Source organism: Synchiropus splendidus, chromosome 5 (assembly GCF_027744825.2).
Source record: "Synchiropus splendidus isolate RoL2022-P1 chromosome 5, RoL_Sspl_1.0, whole genome shotgun sequence".
Taxonomy (NCBI): Eukaryota; Metazoa; Chordata; class Actinopteri; order Syngnathiformes; family Callionymidae; genus Synchiropus; species Synchiropus splendidus.
The window spans coordinates 30957471-30969953 of record NC_071338.1 but is presented as its reverse complement, the minus strand read 5'-3'; the positions used below and the strand labels follow the sequence as shown (position 1 = coordinate 30969953).

The 12483-nt window shown below is 47.6% G+C and overlaps 1 protein-coding gene across 4 annotated transcripts in view; it reads right to left on the bottom strand.

The window, feature by feature from the left end:
• LOC128759667 (SH2 domain-containing adapter protein F-like) overlaps nucleotides 1–12227 on the bottom strand; it is a 113039-nt gene extending 100812 nt beyond the window's left edge. For 3 of the 4 annotated variants that reach the window (XM_053866804.1, XM_053866802.1, XM_053866805.1), the window contains exon 1: nucleotides 11650–12226. In XM_053866804.1, coding sequence (XP_053722779.1) covers nucleotides 11650–12057 — 408 coding nt within the window. In that variant the 5' untranslated portion in view covers nucleotides 12058–12226. Of the gene's footprint in view, nucleotides 1–11649 lie in introns of all 4 variants that reach the window. The other variant, XM_053866803.1, reaches the window with a different exon arrangement.
• Between the last annotated feature and the right edge of the window lie 256 nt (nucleotides 12228–12483).

Genomic DNA, 12483 nt, shown 5'->3' with positions numbered 1-12483 from the left:
GTCACTTGTTTATGATATTTTATATTTCACACTATCATCTCCGATCAACTATTCGGTTATTATTTGTCGTTTCAACAACAAATAGTACTACTAGTAATAATAATAATAATAATTAGTAGTAGTGAACTGAAAAAACTGGACGCCCAGTATTTCCGATCATTAGTGCCCGTATAGTTCCCAAATCTAAGTCCCATCACACAAGTGAAATGAAAAGAGTGTCAATAATTTCACTGAATTAGATCGGAATCCCCAATTCTCATGCCTCGGTGGAACTGCGGCTTTACCATTGAGGGCAACGTGTGTATTTTCAGGCGAAATCCAGACGGGAAGGAAATATTTACAAATAATATAAATATTTTTATATGTTTTAATCTTTTCTGGCAGTAATAACTGTTGGCGAACTGGGGAAAAAAGCAACCCCACCAGGTGGCCGGACATTGGGACACCCTGTCTCAAAAACCCAAGCTAAAACCCTGATGACATGGCATCCAGTCAGGAGTTCCCTGTCTCTCCGCTCCACATATCCAAACCTGTTCTCCGTAGCGTGTCCCTCAGACATAATCATTTCTGATCTTGTCCAATTCCTGTGATTCCAAATGAGAACTTCGATATTTTCATCTGGGACTCCAGTGACAAAGAATCTTTAAATCAGGACATTCTAGAGATGCAACGGTTCAACTACTCTAATAACCGTGTAATTACACTGCTCTTTTTGGTGGCATTCAGTCTGGTGCTCCTTTCAACGCGTCGAAAACTGCACCTCAAAATGGAACCAGCCCCAAAAACATGATGAACTCTGTTGCTTTCATTTACTTGCAGTCTCCCTGAAGTAAAAGCATTTTCACCGACTCAGCTGATATTGACCCGCGGGCTCCTATCTGAGGCACTGATGGGATAGATTTGAAAGCACATGTCAGAAGTGCTGGGGTGAAGGGATCTTCTATGTGAAAGGAAATCAACGCTTCGGCCACAAACTGCTGGCAGACAAGTCAGATCTGTCCGCACATGAGCATTGTGGTTGTGGAAGGTGTGTCGCTTCAACTCCTTCTCATACTTGGGTAACGTTTCCAGCCAAAAAAATTCATTCACATATTGTTCCTGGGGCTTAGTTCCATTCATGGCTTCACACGATTGGCACTATTGTGCTCAGCCTGAACCGGAGATGAACATTTCCTTCAAAGCTACTTTTGGTTTTTGTTTTGAAAAAAAAAAAAGCAAAGTCACGGTGGGAAGCTGATTCGATAACTGAAACGCTTTTTGCAGACGATGTGGTTTTGTCCGACCACCTTGCGCTGCAACTCGCCAACGGATTATCCGCAACATTACCATGTCATGAGACGGTAATAACCTGTGTAAACTAAGTCGATATTTTCCCAAACAACAGATCAAACTGTGAGAACTCTGAGAAGGAATTGCCAGGCACTTCTCACAAATATTCCTTATACAGAGGCTCTTAGTTCTGCAACTTGGACTCAATTTCCTGTACAAGAAGAATCTGAGATTTGCTAACAATTAGCTGAGTAGCGACACCATGATAATGGCTATATTCAAGGCAGATATAAATACAGGATTCAATATTTGATTCTATATGTTGAGGGCTTGAGAGTAGGTCGTTGATTTACTTGTGCTGTCTCCAAATTTGGTCCCAAAAGTACGAGCGGCCGGTCGCAGTCGGAGGCTCTGGAGATGAACATATCAGTAATGACTGGCATTGCTCAATTATGGCAGCGAAAACCATATAAACTGAGGTAAGTGTGTGACCCTATCTGGACAACTCCTGGACGCCGCTCAGGTTCAGGAGCTGTTCCTGGTTACAGTTATGGCCTAGATGGGGGTAAATGGGAAGTTTTAACTCCAACTCCAACTCGGCCTCAGCTGTGAAAGTAGCTATAGATCAATGGCCTTGACATGGTTGGTCTACTGAGAAGGGTCCATCTGCTGCTTAGGCGTTTCTGCCAGGACACAAGAACGTCCAATGGTGGGGTAATGGGGGGGTTTCTGTGGTGCCTAATCGCATTTACCTTCACCTTCTTCTGCCGCTTATCCAGAGTCGGGTCGTGGAGGCAGCATTCAGAGCAAGGAAGCCCAAACTTCCCGATCCGCACAAACCTCCTCCAGCTCTTCCCGGGGGATCCCGAGGCGTTCCCAGGCCAGACCGGAGACATCATCTCTCCAGCGAGTCCTGGGTCTTCCCCGGGGTCTCCTCCCGGTAGGACATGCCCGGAACACCTCCCCAGGGAGGCGTCCAGGGGGCATCCGAATCAGATGCCCGAGCCACCTCAACTGGTTCCTCTCCATGTGGAGGAGCAGCGGCTCCACCCCGAGCTCCTCCCGGATGACCCAACTCCTCACCCTATCTCTAAGGGTGTGGGGCCCAGCCACCCTGCGGAGGAAACTCATCTCAGCCGCTTGTATCCGCGATCTCATCCTTTTGGTCATGACCCAAAGCTCGTGACCATAGCTGAGGGTGGGAACGTAGATCGATCGGTAAATCCAGAGCTTGGTCTTGTGACTCAGCTCCCTCTTCACCAAGACGGTCCGATACAGCGACCGCATCACTGCTGCCGCTGCACCAACCCATCTATCAATCTCACGCTCCCCTTTTCCCTCACTTGAGAACAAGACCCCGAGATACTTAAACTCCACCACTTGGGGCAAGAACTCTCCACCGAACCGGAGAGAGCAAACCACCTTATTCCTAATCGCATTTAGGTTTGCAAATGAGTACAAGGTAATTTCTCCTTCCAGAATGTTTACCAGGGAAAACAAAGTGCTCACTTGATCAGAGATTATGCCAACCTCTTGCCGAACCTATCCCTGGGTAAAACCCGGACGTTTAAACCAGGATTGGGGGCATAGCAGGATAAGCATTCCGGTGTGTGAAAATGGGACCACACTGGGTCTTTTCGAATCAAGGGTTAGCTGTAAACATTTCACTTTATAGTTGTGTGATTAACTTAAACACTGCCAACAGCACAAGTCAATTCGATCCTTTGTGGCATCCTGTTCAAGGCCAAAATGACTCTGCTAAAGTCTGTCTGACGTGGATTTCAGTGGAGGTAGACAGAATTCCAGAGCCCTTTATCAGGCACATGATGCAGGCTGGGAATATCTGAGGATCCGCCTGGACCAGATAAGACTCACCGTTCCAAAACTATTTCAGCGGAATTTGTTACGCAAAATGCTTTGACCCAACAGCAGGATTCACTTTGTGAATAGATGCTAATCCCACACAGGGCGCTCCCAAAGCAGCGTTTACTGGAACGCCAGCGTAATTATATGTGTTCTTCCATTATGTGTGGCAGACTATTGAACGAAGTAGGACACACAAAGTCTTTCAGAGATGACATCACATCCTGTTTTTACTGCACAACATGCACCACATCGAAGGTGTGTGATGTCAGGAATCTGAAACGGATCATTTGTTTAATGCAGTCCGACAGAAAGATGGTTTGTTTGGGGGTATTTCTGGAGGGTACATGCTCTGGTTTCCTCCCGAAAACACAAAGAAGTTAACAGATGACACTACAGCGCTTGCAGGTGTGAGTGGTTGTCTGTATGTGGCCTGTCCAGGATGTCCCCCAGGTGGTGCCCCAAGTGGCTGGGACAGGCAGATGCTAAATGAAGTTTTGACTCACTGTCGGAGACAACAAGCAGATCCTCTTCAGGGTAGAATGGCTCCGAAAGAAGCAACAATTCCCTGTGCGTCTATCACCAGCACTTTCTCACCGAGCTCACACTTCTGCGAGTGTTTGTGAGGCGCGCACATCTCCTCCCAGCGTCCTTGAGAAAAGTTAAGTTAGTGCTGAGCAGAGCGGCGAGCCGCGAGATGAGCCTTTTAATGACCTTGTTAAAAACACCAGCCTCCCAAACACGGACTTTAGAATTCACCCTGAAAACAGATGCTTTGTTTTTCCACCTCATCTGGCTCTTTACTCGGACTCTGACTCCCCCCGACGGCTCGATACTTCCATCGGCATTGCAGGCATTAGAGGAGCGCTGATATAATTAGCATTCATGAGTCAAGTAATTAAAGGATCAATGTAAAGGAGCGGAGCGGCTCTGACAGTTTCTCGAGAGGAAACCACCAAACTCTGTGTTTACTACCCGGCTGCTGCGCTCTGACTCAAACCCAGTTGCCTGAATCTGCGAGGGTGTTTGTTTAATTGCAGGAGTGTGTGGAGGAGAATTGCACCGGCGGAACTTTGGCTCACGCAGCAAGGAAGAAAACCCATTAAAGTTTTGGAGACAATCCAGGGTTTTTCTTTTTTTTTTTCTGTTCAGCAATGTGAGACAAGACAATTTGATTTTCCTTGGATAATCATTCAGGTTGATGCATCAAAGGCACTGCACTTTCTTGGTGAAGCTGCTTTCTTTAGTTTGACTTTGAATGATGAAACCATCACGGCAACACTTACACAGACTTGCACATGAACAGACCAGCCCTAACCGTTGAGGGCAGGATGAAGCGCGAGATCGGAAAGGATCAGCACAGCGTCCACAGTCAGGAGGATGACGGTCACGGCGAATAAAAAGTTCACCAAAAGACAAAGCTCTCCATTTATGAGCGCATTTCTACTCTAATGTGTGGTCAAACTGTCACACTCCTCACATCAACACCACGCGCAACCCCCCGACTTCGCCGTCACCACCTTCACTAACAGATTCGGTACGAACAGAAAGAACCAGATACAGTGACTCAAGTCATCTCCACAGGGTGTCTGGTCTCTCTCTTGGTTGTCTGAGGAGCGCCGGTGCTAGTGAGTGAAGTGGCTAGGACGTCATGTCAGAATGTCTCCCAAGAGAGACGTTAAACTGGGAGGAGTTACCGGGGCAGAGCCAGGCTGGGAAGAGTGCATCTTACAGTTAAGGAATGCCTCAGATTTTCCTAGATGAGCAGGAGAAGGTTTCTTTGGACAGAGAAGTCTTTAATTTGACTGCTGTCCCTGCGACCCGACCTCGGTTGTAAGGGAGAAAACGGGCGTATGAACTCGGCCGAGGAACAAATTGGAAGCACGATGAATCCCAGAGGTACAACACACTTTTGATTTGACACTTATGAGAGGAGTTGCATCAACATGTTCAACATCACAGTCTTTTCAGAGTATCGCAATATCTGACAGTGATTTAATATTGATATTTTAAGTCCCCTATATCAATATTTAACACATAAATACTTGGATGTGTTGCTGCACCTGCACTACAGTAATAACATTTTCTTTCTGTAAACTGAAGTTGTGGTTTTGATCAAGGAAGACATTCTTTCCACTATTGGATTTTGAAATTTGACTGAAATAAACTTGTTTTCATGTAAATAGTATCGTACAACAAATCGTACAAGATTTTCTTTGCCCCTTAAAATGACAAATTGTTCACAAATGTGACTCCTTTTCTGCTCAACTTGCAATATTGCAATACATTTCAGTTTATCTTATCACCGTATCAGGATCTGTATCACATCGCAAGATACCTACCAATACACAGCCCAAGCCTCTAAACTAAAGCTTTGATGGTCGCCCGTATTCTAAGCTTCCTGTTGCGTTGGAGGTCTTTTCTGATCCTAGACGTATTGTTTGGTTAGCTACGCAAACATAGCATGATGTGCTCTGCTGTCCCACAGGGAAAAACATTAAGTCGAGAGATGCCAAAGTCATACACATCTCAAGTAGACCAGTCCGGACAACAATATTATAAAGAACAATAACTATGGTGATTCTGACTTGTAGCATTTGTTTCGTGAGGTCAGTACGTGGATCAACAGACAGGAAGTAGTTGGACAGGCAACAGAGTATGTCTGAGAGTTTTAGCATAGTGCTTTAGTACATCTTCAACACCGGTCTGATCCAGAGGGGCCACCACACAGAGCTAGTTCTATGAAAAAGGCCCGAGTCAAAGCAAACACTGGAGCGTTAACGGCAGTCACTGACTCATTGAGAGGCAGTTTGCACTCATGAACCAGCAGCACAAGTTAAAAGTTTGTTTAGACGGACGATTGTTTGTCAGTGGTCGTCCGAGGTCAAAGATGCAAATATTTCCATTCCGAGACAGACAAGACAAACTGGTCCTTGGTTCACTTCAGCTCTCCATCCGGTTAGCGCTAGCTTCAACACGGTTTTCTGGACGTTCACCTTGGATCATTCGTAATTTCTGAGCACAAAACCATCACCGTGTTAGTCCATCCATCCTCGCTGAGCACGTTCCCGACAAGTCCTCCAGTTAAGTTCCAACCGAAATTCCAGCCTCTGCAGCGAGTTCGCAAACACTGCCACTGTTGGCGCTCACACCTGCAGGTAAACAGCTCGACGTTATAAACAACTCTAAACAGCTTCACCTGGAGACCCGCTCCAACGCGGCTGTGCAAACAATTATCAGCGGCAGTTGCTCACATTGGTTTCCAGACAAACAGTAATCCTCATTAAAGTTTAAAAACCCAGCGCTCGCAGCAGCTTTGAAGCAACCGTGAGGTTTTTCTGTGTTACATTAGAATGCCGGAGGGCTTCCGCTACAGTGGGGTCATTAACACCGCCGAAAATAACAGCAGTCTGATATGCAGACGCACACCAGGAGGGTAAGTAACTAGTAGCTGGCTGGTAGACATGGCTACAACACTCCTGAAACTAATGTCTGATGCCCAAACAGTCCAGTATAAGTACCATCTCTTCGCTATAACAACGGTATAGATTGTGACATCATGCCAACACCATTGTAATCACGCAACGTCGGCAAAATTTTGCATTGAATGCTGCCTCCTTATTGATGGGTCTGTTGTCCTCCATCTGCCTCTTGAGAACGGCCCACAGATTCCCTCAGGAGTGGAGGTCAGGCGAGTTTTCTGGCCTGGTGATCTGGTGCTAACTGAACCAAAACATCACAAACAGCGGAATCTTCTTGGAAACGCTTCATTTGGAATCAACCACAGCGTCTATGAAACGCTTTGTACTGAAATAGTAACACCGTTTTCCACAGTGGCTTTACTGAGCGTTACAGTAGCAAGAGTTGGGGATTCAGCCCTGGTTCCCACGAGAAGTGGCAACATGTCACACCAGACGTGGCAGTGAAGCAGTGAAGCACCTGAGGCTTACATCATTGCACAATGAGTGGTGCATTATAGACATTTAAATGCAACAGTAAACCAGCTACTATTTAGTCATTGGACATCCTGTGGATGTGTCGAGGCCATTTATGTGCAACACAATAATAGTGAGGCATGAGTCAGAGCTGAGTGGGACGAAAACAGTCCCACCTATATCTCATGTGCTCGCGCTTTAATGAAACTGGAGCTGTTTCAAAATCAAGGTCCCAGAGTTTGGAGAATGTGAGAGGCACATAATCCACATTGCTTGAAGTCCACTGTGAAGTCAGACACAGCCACAACAAAACAAGGCCATCGCTATTCTTTACATGGAGTCTGGACTCTAGGAAGCTCTGTCATCCCAGAGCGTCTCAAAGTGTGGAGGTGGAGGGGGCTCAGGCATCTTTTCTGGGTGTTTTCCAGACACCTACCCAGTGAGGTGTTCAGGGCAAACCCGAGAAACAGACCTAGAACCCAGGGTTTCCGCCACAAATAAACTTGCCTGGCGCACTGCCACAGCTTAACTGAGAGCCGCCATGCATTCAGGAAAATCATCTGTGGTTAAAGTTGAAATCCCATGTGATCAAACATATTAAAAAAGGAATTTTTTCGCGAAAAAACGTCCGACATCAACATAATAATGATAAGTCCGTCGCTCACGCGTTCCAGCCGGACATAGTAAAAGAGAAACCGCGTGAGGACGACTTAGTTTGGAGGAAGATTTTCTTCTCCTGCTTAAAAACTGGTATTGTTGCTGTGACCAGTTCAGTAAATGACAAATCACTTCTTGACTGGATGCGTTCTGTTCCGTCGTTTTTTAGAGAAACCCTGGTCGAAGCACCTCTGTATTTCCCCAGAAAAGCTGCTTCTGGAGGTTGCGGGGAAGTCTGCGCCTCTTCACTTTGGATGCTGCGCCTGCGATCTGATAGTGGAAGAACAATAATAACAGCCAATACTGTGAGAACTTATTGAGTATTTATGGCTGCTAAACTACTCAGATGACTTTTTCAGGAATGTTTTTGGTCTGAAACTACTTCTTGATAGTCTTCCACTTCACCTCCTCCAGTCAAGACCTGTGAATATATCATCAGCATAGATTCATAGGTTCGCTCCTTTAAAGCGTCTGGAGACGGCAGCTGTCAGCTCTGATGTCGCTCATCGACAACGTCGGCGGCTGCTGCCTCCACTGCACCATCGTGTTTCATGTCCGTTCAAGTCGCATGTATACAGCGAGTGGGAGCCAAGGGATCCGAATAAGCTTCAATTAACAAGTGACGAGTCTAATCTGTTTAATCAGCTCCGGCAGCTGCCAGAGTGGAACGGTGATAAAAATCTGTCCGTCCAACAGGCGACAGGAGGAGCTGCAGGACTGACATGAGCGAACAATGAGGGACTTTAGAGGAGAAAAATGATTCAGTTGAGAGCTTCGGTGCTGTTGAGACAGACAGGCAGATATAGGAAGACAGGCAGACACACACACACGGGCGCATGGAAAACGGTTAAAAGCATAAATGGGGTTTGACAGAAAGACATATGGAGACAGACAAACAAAAAATGACCGAAAGACAGGTGGAGTTGCAGATGAAAGGATGACTTGAAAGGCACCCAATGAAGAAAAGAGAACAGATGGAGGGAGAGACAAATAAAGACAGGTACGGACAGATAGACGGATGGTAGTTAAAAAGACAGATGGGTAAACGGATAGAAAGATGGGAATACAGATGGTGAGGAATTTAGATAGAGAGACAGAGATATGGGATAAGCAGATGAAAGGACGGATGACTTTACAATAAAGTGTTAGATAGATGGGCAGAAAGACAGGGAGCAGAGGGATGGATGGAAGGATGGATGGACGGACAGACTGACAGACAGACAGAGAGATGGATGGAAGGATGGATGGATGGACAGACAGACAGACAGAGAGATAGATAGATAGATAGATAGATAGACAGACAGAGAGATAGACAGACAGACAGACAGACAGACAGACAGACAGACAGAGAGACAGACAGACAGACAGACAGACAGACAGACAGACAGACAGACAGACAGACAGACAGACAGACAGATAGATAGATAGATAGATAGATAGATAGATAGATAGACAGATAAATAGATAGACAGGAGGACAGACAGACAGATCGAGAAAAGGGTTTTAAAATCTGTGAGAGAAAACTGCAGGTCAGCAGGAGCGACAACATGGCACTTGACTGATGTGAAATAATACGAAGGGTTCACGAAAAGTCGTGTCTTCAAGACTCCATCGGGTCGTGTCCAGCAGCGACCGTGAATGACACAAACACTGTGAGACAGGGCGCCGCCATGTGTGTTCCCACGTGTTTGTTGTGCTTTCCGCTCCGAACACGAGCCGCCCAAAACATTCCTCCACACTCATCACTGTCGTGTCCTTAACCCCGCTGACTCCGGAGCGCTCACGTTTCCTCCCGGCAAGCTGGCAGCCAGAATTCCTGACATGACGCAGAGCTGCCTCGGCTGTCTTCTTCTTCGTGCTGACTGCAGCCGGCTTCCCAGAGGAACTCGTAAAAGAAACATATGGCAGCGTGAGGTGAACGTGTCGGGACTGAAGGCTCTAATTAAAGCAAATATATAGTTCTGCCCTTCAAGCATGGAAATCACTTTCCCCAAATTGAGCTTATAGAAACAACACAACAAGAGGCCTTCTTGTAAATCTCAAGCCTGTTTTAACCCTTCACTCGCCAATGCAAAACGTAGCTGGTCATTCACAGCAATAACGTTGAGAAAACTCCTACTTGAAGGTGAAAAAATCGCAGGGTGAAGAAGAGAGTGCAGGCGGGGGGGACGACAGCGCGAGTTAGAGCTAGAAGAGTCACACATTCCTGCAACAAGGATGTGGCTTCAGACTCAAGACTTTGCGGTACTTTTAATGAACTAAAAATCAGCATGAAAAACTAGAACTAGCTGCCACGGGTCGAAAGCTTTGCACAAAGTTACACCACTTCTCTGACTTCATATTTCCCCCCACTGTTGAAGTTTTTGACTCAAATATTTGCACTTCTGATAATGAGTTAACTTTGTGATGTCAATGGTGGGGGGTCTCCGACAGAGAGAGGTGGCAATGATGTGTCAGAATATGAGGGGGTGGAGGGGAAGAGAGAGGCAACAGAGTATTTTCAATTTTTCACAGTCCTCTTACCTTAAAAGGTGGAGTCCTGCTCTGAGTATTGGGGGCCCCCATGCTGGTAAAGCGCTGGGGAGAACCCTAATTTAACATGGTTCTCATTCACTCATCTCATTCCCGCTGTTGTTGTTGACCAGTAGTCAAGTGAGATTTGTAACGGACGCTTGCCGTCAGTCGCGGAAAACTTTTCCTCTTAAAGAAGACTGTTAAGGACGTACGATTCTCCATCAACACCACTCCGCCTGCGACTCATCAGACTCCGAAAGACCACTCGCCTAACTCTAATCCGAGGCCCATCTAAGACGCCCCTTACACTGAGAACAAAAATCCTGAGTTAACCCTACATTTTATTGCCTTTATGTGATGAAAAACAAGGGAAAGGGGGGAAAGAAAGAAAGTGCCAAACAGTACTGGAGAGAACCAAGGTCAAGGAGCCCAAGACTCAATTCTATGGAGAGCTTCTGCGGTCACTCGACTGCTTTGTTTGAGACTTGAAACATAGAAACCGCTCTGTAAGTCTTCTCCTGAATTCATGATACCCAAGTGAAATGGCAACGGAGTTCACTCATTCATCTCTCTCGGAGTTAAAGAGCACAGTTTTGGTCCTAACCTCGACCAACTTGGCTCACTGATGAATCTCAGGCTAAACTGACTCCAGCTGTGAGCCAAAATAGTGTCGCAGATGAGGATCAGCGACACTATTTTTCAGTAGGAGTACCAAGTCCATATTGGGAACAAGGTTAAATACAAAATTTGTGTCCACAGCTCCCTCGCAACATGGTGGTTCACCTGTCCCACACTTCCCCTTTCTCATGTGATAAATACACTTAAGTAAAGTACTTAAAGTACTTATCATCTACGAGAAACGACTGAACACTGTTTAGAGTTAAATCATGTTTTGAAACTTTACATTTCAATTTTAACTCCTCAAAATGTGTTCAAAAGGTCCCATTCTTTTGACGCTTGACGGCCTTGTGAAGGATGATGTCACGACTAGTCGACTCGTGGCGACTCGCAGCGCCGGTGACAGGACACAGAACAATAACAGAATCGACTATGATGCAGAAGCTCGGAGACTCGTTGGAGCTCAGCTCTGGTGAAAGGTCAGAAGTTGCTGACCTCTGTGTTTGCGTTCCTGGGTCGCTTTCTTTTACACTTTTAAAGTGACGTTTAAGTTTCATTTCAGCGCGTTTTCTCCCCTCCCAAGCCTCCCAGAGCTGCGGGTTAGTCATTACACTGAGGTGGATGTCGCAACTGGTGCGGACAGCCGTTGCGATAACGAGTTCTGCCGGTTGGAAAATCCGCTCGCGTCAGGTCGCGCTGACGCGGAATAAAAGTGAAATAAAAAGGAACGACAGGAGACTCGGACGAGTCGTGTGGCGCGCTGTCGGGAAGTCGAAGTTGAACTTTCACAAACCTCCTTGTTGTCGTGGTCCGGAGGGGGCGAGGCGGGGGACTTGACGCTGCCCACAGCGAGCGCCTGGCTGACGGTGACAGCTCCGCCCGCGGCCGCGCTGCTCTTCTCCACCGTCTCCACCTTGATGAGCCGGTGCTTCGGCGACACATACTTCGCGTCCCCCGCGCTGTTCAAGCCGCAGCCGAAGGCGATATTCCCACCCGGCGTGTACGGGTCCTCGAAGTCCAGCTCCTTCTGGAGTTTGTAGGCGGCGAGGATGTCCGGCTGCGCGGGGCTGGGGAAGGCGGCTCCGCAGCCCGGCGCGCCGGGAACCACGGTGTGGCACAGTCGGTAGTCCGGCTTCGGAGGCGCGGGAGGGGGCGCTTTGGTGGTTTTGAATCCCAAGTGCTCCTTGAACCACTTGGCCATGCTGCCAGCGCATCGCTCTCAGGTCAGCGCGTGGAGTTCAGTTCCAGCGTCTGGATCCGGAGCGAGTGGCCGAGCTCCGGCGTCTCCAGTCCGGGAGAGAGAGGGAGGTGTGGAGGCGAGGTGGGGAGGGGGGGGGGGTCCGACACAAACACACACTTTCAAATCCAGAACTCTCTCTCACACACACACACGCACACAAACACTCACACGCGCTGCTCCCACTCGCCCGGACAGACTCGCGTCTGACGACGCAACAAGGGAGCGCCTGCGCTGAGGGACACGCCCCCCGCAACCTGCCCTCCCCACCTGGGGACGTCCACTGCCCCCTGCCGGGCCCCGCGGAGCCACCACCGTGGCTCGCGCTTGGTCATGTCCCAGCCAGCCAACCAGTTCACTGTATGGAGCACAGCGTTACTTGGGGTAAGG